The sequence below is a fragment of the Pelecanus crispus genome, chromosome 9 (genome assembly GCF_030463565.1).
Source record: "Pelecanus crispus isolate bPelCri1 chromosome 9, bPelCri1.pri, whole genome shotgun sequence".
NCBI lineage: Eukaryota > Metazoa > Chordata > Aves > Pelecaniformes > Pelecanidae > Pelecanus > Pelecanus crispus.
Window position 1 is genome coordinate 28597199 of NC_134651.1, and position 13133 is coordinate 28610331.

Consider the following 13133-nt stretch of genomic DNA (forward strand, 5'->3'; position numbering starts at 1 on the left):
CTTTCATTCTTCCTCATTTCCCTGGAGAGGAAAACTGGACTTCCATGGCTCTAAATTACCATAGTTAGCTCAGGGGAAAAAAAAAAACCAAATCACTGGTCAGTGCAGGTGGGCAACAGCCAAAAGGGCAAATACCTCCCACCCAAACAATACACTGATCTGAGCCTGTTTCTTGCTCCCCCTTCTTGGCCTCACAGTTCCTTCACCTGTCATGCTGGACAGGATGTGAATTCAGTCACTTCAGAGAAGTGCAGGTCCTCTCATGCAGGACTGGACATCCAGACATGAGAGACATGCATGAGCACATCAGGGCAAGGGACTGTGACTTCAAAGCCCAACCCAAAGCCAAATATGCGTTAGTCATGTGGCAGAAGAGAGCTGCGCTTCAGTCACATGTTTTTAAACAGTCTTGAAGGATTGCAGTAACATAGTTAAGCATTAACTTGCTACTACTTACCCTGTAAATGGTACATTGCTACTTCCCTTTGTGGTCTGACTGCTGCGGAAAGTTCAGAGCAGTTTTGCTCAGTGAACACCCAGAGTTAAATTAGGGGTGCTGAGGTGCATAATGAATAGTGTACAAATACTAAAATGCTACAACATAAGAAAACCTTATAGACTTTACTGTGCACCAGTTCGCTTGGGATAAGTGGCACATTGAGTATGAAAAATAAGCCCAAGCTAACAAATCCAGGAATTACAGTATCAGCCTACCTTGACTGACTGGGGACGAATTTGGGTAAGCAGAAGAAGCATCTGCTGGCAGTCTCAGGAAGCCCCTCAAGATGGTGTGTCTTGGGTAAGGTGGTATCTTCTAAGAGAACTTATGGACCTTTTCTGTCTTTTACCTGCTTCCTTCCAGGAAGCCAGACATGGCAAATGCGAGGGGCTGCTGTTCTTTCCCAGAGAAGCTGGAAAGCCTTCCCAGAAGACTGACTGAGTTCTCACACGACGCCCTGGTAAGTCTCAGCAAAGTTAGCAAAAGAGCTAAGTGCACCTAGGAACGCTTCTGTGTGCGTCTTTACTCTGAAGACTTGTGGGGTTTGAAAGCCAAAGGAACTTTCCCCTTCACTTCAGCTGGGCTTGGATGAGAGCCCCAAAGAACACACAGTGACCTGACATTGTGAAATTATGAAATGCATTAGAGAACACTCATATTTTCTTAATATCAAAAGAGAGGCCATTATGTAATAGTTGCTACCGTAGGGGAACAGGAATGTCTGCTTGGTTCCGTGATTACAGGGTAAGTAGCAGCAAGTTAATGCTTAACTGTGTTATTGTAATTTTGATCAATCCCTCAAGACTGTTAAAAAAACTCCCAAACAGTGGAAAAAGTCTGGAGTGGTTTTATTACGTGACACACAAATACCACCCTATGATCCAATTCACCGCCCCTCAAAACGAGGTAATCGGTGCTATCCAAAAGAAGGAGCCTGACAGTCTGTAAGTAAAGGGAGAGATGCCCAATTTCTCACCGTGCCTTGTACACCATTGCCCTGGTAAAGTCACTGACTGTTCCTGTCTGTCCTGGTTTTGGCTGGGATAGAGTTAATTTTCTTCCTAGTAGCTGGCATAGTGCTGTGTTTCGGATTTAGTAGGAGAAGAATGTTGATAACACACTGATGTTTTTAGCTGTTGCTAAGTACTGCTTATGCCAGTCAAGGACTTTTCAGCTTCCCATACTCTACCAGGTACACAAGAAACTGGGAGGGGGCACAGCCAGAATAGTTGATCCAAACTGCCCAAAGGGCTACTCCATACCATATGACGTCATGCTCAGTATATAAACTGGGGGGGGTTGGCCAGGGAGCAGCAACTGCTGCTTGGGAACTGTCTGGGTATCAGTCAGCGTGTGGTGAGCAATTGCATTGTGCATCACTTGCTTTGTATATTATTATTGCTATTATCATTATTATATTGTTATTATTATCATTACTATTTTACTTTATTTCAATTATTAAACTGTTCTTATCTCAACCCAGGAGTGTTTCTCACTCTTACTCCTCCGATTCTCTCCCCCATCCCATCGGGGTAGGGCGAGTGAGCGAGTGGCTGCGTGGTGCTTAGTTGCTGGCTGGGGCTAAACCACGACGCTGTCCTTGCATGTTACGAAGTTACAAGAAGCCTGTGCTCGACTATGCTAAAAACATGCTTGCCTGATGCTGGACTGGCAGGACAAAAGCACTGCATGGACGGTATGTCCTTTGCAAACCCAAAGCCAGCGTTTTATTGGCACAAATGCCAGGCGAGAGCGTGTGCAGCTACTGCTCACTCTGCCGCAACCGCTCCACCGCAGCTTTGCTCGTGGCCTTTGCGCCACGCGATGAGAGAGAGGCAAAGCTGCTCCCCTGCGAGGCTGGCGGAACACGCGTGGGCTGCGCTCCGCTGGCTCTGGCTGCGGGGAGAAGCGCCCGGCGGTTTCTGTAGCACGGGGGGGGGGAGCTGAGCAGCGTCTCCTCAAGCAGCTTGCGCGCCCTCTGCACGGCCTCCTGCCCCACCGCGAAGGGCAGCGAAAAGTTTCTGAAACTCCCGCCGTGCGCGCGAGACGGGGCCTTTTTCACTGGTTACGAACCGTTGCGCTAACTGCCGTGACGGTTTTCCTCCCCAGAGCGAGGCGGGGCCGCCGCGCAGGTCCCACCTGCCAGCGGCGTGACTCATCCCCACGGGTGCTGGGGAGGAGATCGGGAGCACAGCAGCGGCGCCCCCCCCGACAGCAGGTGCTCTTGGGGTGGCCGTGGCCGCGCCGGTGTGTGCGGTGCGCCCCGGGTCGCTGTCTGCCGGCCGGCCGGGCTGGGGCGCAGCGGGCCCTGGAAGCGGCGGCTGTCGGTCCGCCCGTGCGTCCGCCCGCCCACCAGGCCCCCGCCGCGCTCCGCCAGCGCGCAGGCGCCGAGGGGGCGGGCGGTGACGAGGCAGGCGCGCGCGGCGCCTGCGCAGTGGGGGAGCGGCGGCGGCGATGAAGGTGGCGGTGGCGGGGTGCTGCCATGGCGCCCTGGACAAGATGTATGAGACGCTGGAGCTGCTGGAGCGGCGGCACAACGTGCGGCCCGACCTGCTCCTCTGCTGCGGTGACTTCCAGGCCGTGCGCAACGAGGCGGACCTGCGCTGCATGGCCGTGCCCGCCAAGTACCGCCACATGCAGACCTTCTACCGGTGAGCGCCGCCCTGCCCGGCCCGGCCCGGCCCGGCCTTGGCCCTCCTGGCCCCGGCCCGCTCCGCTACAGCGGCTGTCGTGTCTCCGCAGGTACTACTCCGGCGAGAAGAAGGCCCCGGTCCTCACGGTGTTCATCGGCGGAAACCATGAGGCGTCCAACCACCTGCAGGAGCTGCCCTACGGCGGGTGGGTGGCGCCCAACATCTACTACCTCGGTAGGGTCCCGCGGCGGCGTTTTCCCCTTCAACCCCTCGCCTTGCCCCGGCCCCGCCGTGACGAGCCGCGCTCCCCTCTTCCCTAGGTTACGCGGGCGTGGTGCGGTTCCGCGGCGTGAGGATCGGCGGCATCTCGGGCATCTTCAAGTCTCACGACTACCGGAAAGGTATGGCGGGGCAGGGCGGGCCCGGCTGGGTGGGCAGCGGGGAGGGTAGCACTGGGTCTGAGGCGTCGCGGGAGGGTCTGGCCACTGCGCCTCATCTTTTCTGAACCGACTCTTATGCTGAAAACCTCTCTTGGCTCAACACGTGGATTTTTCTGGAAGTGGTGGATGAGTTGGTAGCTGTCTGGTGACCACAGCAGGAAGCAATGCATCTTTTGAATGTTGTTGTTGGAACGGTCTTAATTTTTCCATGGTAGTGTCCTTCTCGCGTGCAATGCAAGACTGTTCAGTTTTCCTTGTGTGAAACATCCAGTGCATAAGTGTGATATTGTACAAATGTACCGTCCTGAGCTGAAGCTTAGTGTCAGCACATCTCGAGATTGGTTCCTCCTGGTTATATGTCTGTGTATCCAAGGCTTCTTCCTTAGAAGGGTCTCCATCAGTGGACAGAGATCTTGTCACAGATGATACCTGGTGTCAGCAAATAGAAGATAGTTTAGTCTTTCTGATCTCCTCAGCACCTGAAATAGCAGTCTCTTACTTGCAATCATTGTACAGTAATATTATTTTCAGTAACGTACTGTTTCAGAGAAGCTTTACAGATGTCTTTCAAGCTGCAAAGTACTGAAGTAGTCCTCTAGAATACCTTATTCTGTCTAATACCTATCATTGCTAATTAAATTTGTTACCAAGCATACACTTTGTATACCTGAATGTTGCATGTGGGAGATGAGACTTTTTTGACAATAAGGCTAACTGCTGAAAAAGGTATTTTTTTTCTGTTCATTCTTAAGAGTATGTAGGAACTCTGCTAGGCATTTGGGTTTCTTGTCCCAGGGCAAAGTTGGAGACTACGTCTGTTCTGCACTTCCAGAGTCTGTGGTGCCTTTGGGCGGTTACAGGCATGTTTAAGCTGCTGCTGAATCTGTTAAGCTGTAGCTTCGTGGTTGATGGCAGCACTCTTGAAGAAACACAAAAAAATCACAGCCTCAGTGGCCTGAGTCAGGAGTTGAATCTTATGCAGCACTTTATGATCTTTTAGTTTATGCCTCTTTCTGAGTTATGTCCTAATTTATGTTCTGATCACTGACCACTCACAGAGGCTTGCTCTCTGTTCTTGCGATGTCAATGCCCAACTTCTGTTTGTTCTTGTCTACCTTATGTTCTTTGGCTGTGCCAGCACGTTTTCATGTGTAGCCGTGATATTAGCAGATACATATGTTCCATGGCTGTGCAGCAAACAGCTTTCTATATGTGTGACTGCATATGGCTGCGCAGTATAACTGTGTGGAGGTAAGGGGTGTGGGGAAGTAATGAGGGGTGTTATCTCATCAGAGAGGTACAAAATAGGAATTAAGCACATAAATCTTCATGCCAAAGGTTACTTGTTTCAAACAGGTCCTGGGTTTTAAGTATCAGAGTCAAACTCCTGGTTTTTTTCTTTCCACAACTGAATTACTGTATTCTCTATATTTATGAAAATAAGACACAGAATGGAAGAAATGCTCATTGTCGTAGACACATTTTTACAACATATTTGCCTCACACATAAAAAGTTAGCAGCCTGTTGGTGTAAGCCTTGTGTGAAGGAAATACAGTATCTCCTTTGATTATTGGCAGCTTTGTATTTGGGATTGCTCTAGGTGTCTATATGACCACAAGAAGCTAGTTTGCAAACCGTGTTAGGAGGGAACTGTTGATTCAGGCAACTATTCTTTTTTTCAATGCTTCAGGCCACTTTGAGTGTCCACCATACAACCAGCAAACAATTAGAAGTGCTTACCATGTGAGGAATATCGAAGTCTTCAAACTCAAGCAGGTTAGTGAAAAATCTCTTTTTTTTTTTTTTTTTTTAAACAGTGGTAAATAGCTTTCATTAATTTAGAAGTGAGATGTTAAAGCTACTCTGAACAAGTATGCTATTGGTTAGCAAATCTTACCAGCAACTCCCAGCTAATCTGGACAGGCCATTTTATGCTGGGTGTTATTCCACTGTTGTTCCTGCTGAATATCTCCTTCAACACTTTGTGTAGCAGTGCAAATTTGATCTGAGCCTGGCACAGGCAGGAGTGGATTTTGGTGGGGTTTGGTTTTTTTTTTTTAATTGGATAAAATTCACAGAGTGGAACATACTCCAGCTATACGTTTCTGTTCCAGCTTTATATTAGCTTTAGGAAGATGGAGGCTACCTTGTCTAACGTGCAAGGTGGTTGGTACAAAGTTGACTAATCAAAATTGAACCAGCTGAATAAGCTGATCCCAAATTTCTGTGGTTGGAGTATTTTTGACTTCAGGGTGAGAAATTCAAAGGACAGATTAGCTTTCTTTTTGGCTATTGCCTACCCCTGCTTTGTCACAAGGGCTACTCCATTTGGTTGAGATTGTGTATTTATAAGCATCTTGTGAATGATTATTCAGGTTGCAGTTGCACACTTAAGTGTTCGGTAGATATAGGGATGCTGAACACAGGACAAAGGCTTGCTGTCGTTGTAAAGAGTTAGATGGACTCGGACTCAGGTTTCATCTAGAAGTGTGTTCTGATACAGCTGATGGAAATATACTGAACATTGAGCCAGGACATGCTTAAGACACTGACTAGACTTCTGAGGGGTGCTTGCTTTGAGGAGGAATATTGTGTTTAGCCATTATCCCTTTTAAACAAAGCTTTTAAAAATCTCACGAGGAAGAAGATGCCTTTGACTGTTGGCAGAGAACTTGCTCTATTGCTGTAATTTTTAAGAGTCGTCTTCTGCGTGCCTGACACTGTGATGATATGATCTCTTTTATGAGGCAGTACATATAAACCACAGCTGAATATCCCAAAAAACCATAGCACAAACCATGGAGACTAGAGCCCCTTGAGAACTTCAAAGGCCACCTGAAAGATGGGACTCAGTGGTATACTTACTTGCTTTGGAAGTGAGGCTGTTGGTCACAGCCAACTCTGTACTGATCTGAGGTAGAACATGTTACACATGTTTCATCTTGTGCTGTGTAATTTCAGAACTTCTTTATCGTATGTGTTTTATTTATACCATATGCATTTTGGCTTGACAGCTAAAGAGTCCAATTGATATATTTATGTCACATGACTGGCCAAGGAGCATATATCACTATGGAAACAAGAAACAGCTTCTTAAAATGAAATCCTTCTTCCGTCAAGAAGTGGAGAGCAACACATTAGGAAGCCCTGCTGCTTCAGAGCTTCTGCAGCATCTGAAACCCACCTACTGGTTCTCAGCACATCTTCATGTTAAATTTGCAGCTTTCATGCAACACCAGGTAAAGGGGAAATAAAATCAAGAATGTATGTGTTCCAAGCACATTTTAGAATTCCAGTGCAGGTAATCATGTCCAGAAAAGCAACTTCTTAATGTTTTTGCTCAGTTATTAGAACTCAGCTTAAGCTGCAAAACGTTAAGTGGTGTTAAGACTAGTAGCTTAGGTAAGTTAGAGATGTTATAAATCAGGGTGTAACTACCTAATCTTCAGGGACAGCGTGAAATAGCTAACGTTACTGCACTTGAAACTTCTTAAGTTTATGGAAAAACACTCTCCCACTTTATTGGGGAAGGAGACAACTTCAAAACGAGGTGATAGAGAAGTGACTGAAAAGCAGATAGTGGTTAACCAGGGATGGGAGGATGCCTGTAGTAAGACTTGGCAGATGAAGTTGTCTGGTGGCCTGGGTAAAGCCAAAAACCAGCTTTTTTTCTGGGTAAAGCCAAAAACCAGTAGGTTGAAACTTCTCTTGATTTGAGCTATTCCTGAAAGTGGTGTGACATGCTATCCCTATTTGCAAGTTATTTAGCTGTACAAATGTAACTCTAGATCTTCTAGACTCAACAAGTCTGTTACCAATTATGTTAAAATTTTTCTTCTTGCTTCAGGGCTGGGTGTGCTCAGCTGCCCTGGTTAAGGATGAAGTGTGGCTCTTGCTTTATCTTGCTGTCATCTACATCCAGCTTCCTGTTAGACCTCCAGTGAAGTCTCTTTCTCCTTGTCCCTCCATCCCTTTCTTATAATCCCATGCTGATTTTCTATTTCAGAAAGTGTTTTTCTGTATAAGTTATGCCTTTAAGTCTCTCTATATAACTTATTTAGAATGGTCAAATTGTCATAGAAATGCTAACGACTGTGTTAACACCATTTGTTTCCTAGACAAACTCCAAAGAAGAGCTACCAAAAGCGACAAAGTTTTTGGCTCTGGATAAATGTCTGCCACACAGAGACTTTCTGCAGGTGATGACCATGAGCAGTGGGTTTTCACTTTTTAAGTACTTCACTTGTCTGGACTGCTAAGTGCTGTGCTTAGATACAAGCTGAAGAATAGTTCTGATAAATGGAGGAATTGGAAAGAAACTAGGAATGGTGCATGTGTGGAATGGTCTTTGTGTAATATTGTCTCGAACTAAGCAGACCTTGCGTACTGTCGTGCAGGCATAGTGTTTGCTTATTCCTACCATTTCCTTCCACCTTTGACTTAATTGGAGAAGTAGCTCTACTTTAACCTGAGTTGAATCTCCTCTTGTGTTTTTTTGACAAATGTCAGACCTAAGAAGAAAGCCCATCTTGAGGGTCTTCTTTTTTTGCCAGACCAGTTTGGGTCAGGCAGTGACTTCTTCACATCTGTATTCATTAATTCAGTTGAGTACTGCAATTTCCTTTCAGAATTGTGAATTCCAGCAGGAATTAGTGCAGCTTCCTAAGAGAATGGCTCTGCTTCTTTTTGTTTGGCTAGGAAGGGCAGAGGCCAAGTAGGAGGTCTAGGTTGTGGGAATTTTCAGTATGAGTGCCGAACTGATTTGCCAAGAGCGAAACAATGTTCATGTCTGTGGCCTGTGTACGCTGCCTGGGGTGCTGTCTGTAAAATCTCACATGGATGAATCTAAAATCCTTTGCTATGAGAGGGAGCTGCTGACAGCATGTTCTCCAAATGCAGACAAGTGTTTTAGTAGTCTAAAGTAGCTTTTATTTGTCACCTTAAAGGGAAGATGGTTCTTTATCTGTCCTTTGGATGTGTGGTGGGATCCGTTTGCCCTAGTAGCTACCTTTGAAGATGGGAGAGAGTATGAGGCTGAGCTTTTGCTATGCAAAGGTACACTGGGGTGCTAGTCCACGCTTAGAATTGTGTAGCAAAACTGGTCTGGAGTAGTACTACCTCCAGCAGCATTGTGATCCACCTGTGTGTGGTTCCTGTTTAAAGTATATCCTTCCTTCCCCCCGCCCCCTTCTAAAACTGTCTTACAAGGTTGAGTTACTTGATGGATTATTTAAAATCGGAGCCTAACTAGTGCAGTTTGGCTAAACTGAATGGTCTGATTTGGGTTAATGTCACTGAAGACAAAGTGATTTGGATTTCAGTTCGTCAGCTGTTGAAAGAGTTTAAAAATATTTCATGTTAATTTCATTGCTGTGCTAAGAATGTGTGTTTATGCAGCAGGGTAACTGTTGCTATCAATTCTAGATGTATATTTGCTTAGAAGGCGGCATGAACTTAAGAGCAGGCAAATTCTGGTTTCTAAGTTTCCTAACTGGTAGCTGGCCATAGGGAGAGGGGTGTTCTGCTTCTTAATTGCTATAAGCTAAAATACAGAAATGTCTTTTTTACTATTGTTGATAGTCCTTTCTTCGTCCCTTATTGCTGTAAACTTCTGTGTGGGGCTAACTTGAGAGGATGTGTTTGAGACCACTAGCTCAATGTACTTGAAACTTAATTAAAACTCTGTACCGTGAATGTAGCGCTTGAAACTTTAATCAGTTTTTGGTGTCAAGAGAAATAACTCGCCTCATCTTTTTTCTGTGTTTTTTTTTTTAAACAGATAATAGACATAGAACATGATCCTAGTGCAGGTGACTCGCTGGAGTATGACGCTGAGTGGATTGCAGTCCTCAAGGCCACCAACAGTCTTGCTAATGTGACTCAGAGCTCATGGAATATGCCTGAAAATAATGGCCTCCATGCAAAGTAAGTTGCATGCAAAGTAGAGAAGGAAGTGGGATTTTGCTGGACTGGAAGTAAACTTACTGTGTTTCTCTGTTCTGCAGCCTGTAATGTCTGTAGGATTTGCTGAATGCCTTGGAAAACAAAGGGGATGGTGACAAGACCTGTGCTCTAGAGCGTGCAACTTCTTTACTGCTCTGCACGGGCAGTTAGGTTTTTTTTGCAGACTTAGATACCACCATTTGAGGGGCAAAAAATACAGGGTGGCTGATCATCTTGCCGGTTACATTGCGAGGCTGGATTATGAGGGTGGGCGGATGAATACTTATTGGGTGGGTTGACCCAAAGGCAATGTACTTTCCTGAAAAATCATTTGAGAAATTAGGTGTCTGTTGTAAGATGAATTTATTATTCATCTTTTGAAGTTTCTCTTTGCAGTGGGAACCAGAAATACCTTTTGACTAGCTGCACTGCACTTGTTTTAACTTTATACACTTATTTAGGTGGGATTACAGTGCGACAGAAGAAGCCATCAAAGAGGTATTAGAAGAGCTGAATCATAACCTCAAAATTCCTTGTAACTTCACACTGACAGCTGCTTGTTATGATCCCAGCAAGCCCCAAAAGCACGTGGAACCGGTTCATACCATCAATCCACAGACCACTGAGTTTTGTGCCCAGTTTGGCCTCACTGACATCAATGACAGGATCCAGCAAGCTAAAGAAGAGGGCTCAGTACGAGGCGAATATGAAGAGGAGGAGGAAGAGGAGATGGACAGTACTGGGTCAGCAGAGGAACCCAGTGAATATAATACAGATAATTCTGGACTTTCATCCATTAATCCAGATGAAATAATGCTGGATGAAGAAGGTGGTGATGAAGACTTGAGTACATGTTCTGTAGATCCTTCCCCTGATCATCCTCCTGACTTTTCTGCAAGTTTTTCTGACATCCGGATCATGCCAGATTCTATGGCAGTATCGTCTGATGATGCTATGGATTCCACTAATGAGGAACTGGAGAAATCTGGTGCGAGTAAGCAGGTGGAAGAGAAGAGCTTAAATGAGAGACCATTAAAGCGCATCGGTGGTAATGAAAATGGAAACAGTGGCATTAAAAAAATTAAGAGAAGGAATCAAGCTATCTATGCTGCAGAGGATGAAGATAAAACAGAATAATACTTCATATGATGTATAAATAAGTTCTCTCTGTACCTTTTTATGGGAAGGTGGTGAGAACTGTAGTGGACTATTCGTGCTTTTAATGTTACTTGGTCTTATTCATATTACTTTTTTAAGCTGAAGAGGCTGTATGTACCTCTTGCAGGGAAGAAGATTTATCTGGATTAAACATCTAAGTCAGAAGCAGACTTTTCCAACAAGGTACTTCATCAAAGGATTTAAGGCTCATGTATAATCGGTTGATTTTGCTTCAGTTCTTGGTTATTAGTGTATACTACGTATCTTCAGCTGTACTACTATACAAGATTCACCATGCTTGTTTAACAAGAAAGAACTCTGTAACTCAAGTCAAAGTGAGAGAATGTCCGACTTACAAGACTGAATGATTTGATTTTATTGCTTTTGTCTTGTTTTATACTGAACTTTTAATACAAAGTAGCATATGCAATAACTCAGTGAACTAAATTTGAAAATAGAATTCCCATGATAACAAAACAGCAATAGAAGAGTGAAGATTTTTGTTTCTGGTGATATTCATGCCATAGACAAACTTCATGGTCATAAACAAAACGATGTGTATTGTCCAGTATTGGCTTTTAATTACAGTTTCGATAGGGAACAAAGTCTCTTAATTTGAAGCATGACAGTTTTTGGGGGACCATGGAAGAGTGCATCTCTTAAACTCACTTGTGTGCTGCTGCTTAAAACTTGAGAACCATTTCTTAAAATTAAAATGCAAGTAGTTAGGATGAACAGCTTCCTAAATGTGGACATCATCACTGTCACAATTCTTACTAATTAAGGGTGTGTTGTATTTTCATATAAGGTGGTTGCTTGAGACAATAATGCCTGCCATTATCATTAGCCTAAGTTTTCATCTGTCCCTTCTTTTCAGTAGTATGTAATTTGCCAAATTCTTACAACTGGATTTGGAATCTTCCAAAGTACCTTCATAAACTTCAGCTGAGGGAGAACAGGAGCTGCCAGAATATAGATCCTCTTGGGAGTTTTCTTTTTACTGTTCTAGTTTGCCCTGAATTATTAGCAAGCAAATTACACTCCTTTGGCCTAAAAGGCTGTGAGGATAACAGAACTTCCTGAAGTCATGAAAATGACAAGTGTTTTCAAGAACTATAGCATATGTCATTAGACTCATTAGTTTTACAGTCAAGTTCTGCTGGTGTTCTGTGCTGAGCTTTTGGAATCCACATGGAGCGGGACTTCCTCATGACTGTGCTGCCCCTGAGAGCAGAGGTAGTCCTGTCTGCTTTTACTCCTCCAAGGCACAGGCACTGTGGAGAAGAAAGCATTCTGACAGGAAGAGGGAACTGGACAGGGAGCCATGAATTAAATGGATTGGTGAGTGTGAGTTGTGTAGCAGGGAAGCACTTTAAGGTCAAGACTTCCATCTTTTAAAATCACTTCCACATTCTGGGATTCATTTTGGTTCCTCTCCTGTCAGCAGTTCACTATGAAAACTAAATACGTGTAAGTGTTCAAGAGCTAGAAAATGGCAAAATTAATGCTCTCCGCAGTTCTGATTAACAGCTTTATACTGGTGGGTTAATGCCATTAACATCCTGTGTGGCTTTTTTTTTCCAGAGGACGCTATCTTGTTTACTAAATTATTAGTTGGGCCCTCTTAATACTGCTTCTGTATCTCTCTATGCCTGCTTATCTGTCAGAACCAAAGAGAACTGTGGTATGATGTGATGAAAACTTGGAAGCATTTGGTGTAACCCTCAGGTTATCTGAGCTAACTCTCAAGTTAGCTGTGAACTGTCAGCTAGATTACTGAAGATAGTTGAGTATCTTTAAGGGTCCTGGGTCTGCAATGCTAAAATCTTAAGCATGCCTCATGATCTGAAGACTATAATGGAAATAAAGTATTTTAAGTATAAATTGTGTTATGAACTTGAAAAGTCTCCCAAGAAATCTGAGCATGGTATTTGGCTGTTGAATTCTACATGAACTGGATTGGAAGATGTATGTTACATGTAATAGACTTTTTAGACTGACTTAATATGTTTTTAAAGCAAATTATTCTGTCATGTCGTGCCCCACCCTCCCCTTTCTGCTAAATGTGTTTTGGCTCTCTAGAAAGCAGGAGACTTTGACATAGAATACTGTTGTTTGTTTGGTTTTTTTTTTAGTCTTTAAAGATTTTTTCTTTTAGTGAAGTATTTCATCATCCATTGAACAGAGTGCAGCTGGTAAATATACTTAACATAAAATTTTCTTGAGTATGAACCATCCGAGATCTATGTGGAGTTACTGTGCCCTTTCTTGTAGTTGTTCACACCCTCTTTGCAGTTTGAAGTCTCCAGCTCCACTGTGCTCTTGTCTGTTATGGATTTTACCCGTCAGCAAGATCCTCTGCTGCATGTAGAGCTCAATTGAAGCTCGGAACTTTAAGCTTCCCCAGTAAAGAAGACCAAATACTCCAAAAAGTAGGTAAAACACTAGGGAAGGCTGAC

The 13133-nt window shown here is 44.3% G+C and overlaps 1 protein-coding gene across 1 annotated transcript; it reads left to right on the forward strand.

Annotated features, from left to right (window-relative positions):
• Nucleotides 1–2953: 2953 nt before the first annotated feature.
• Nucleotides 2954–12878, forward strand: DBR1 (debranching RNA lariats 1). Its single transcript, XM_075717108.1, has 8 exons — nt 2954–3150; nt 3242–3366; nt 3453–3533; nt 5264–5349; nt 6588–6812; nt 7692–7772; nt 9353–9498; nt 9978–12878. Exons 1-8 carry the CDS (start codon nt 2954–2956, stop codon nt 10651–10653), a joined length of 1617 nt encoding a protein of 538 aa, XP_075573223.1. The 3' UTR covers nt 10654–12878.
• Nucleotides 12879–13133: the final 255 nt, after the last annotated feature.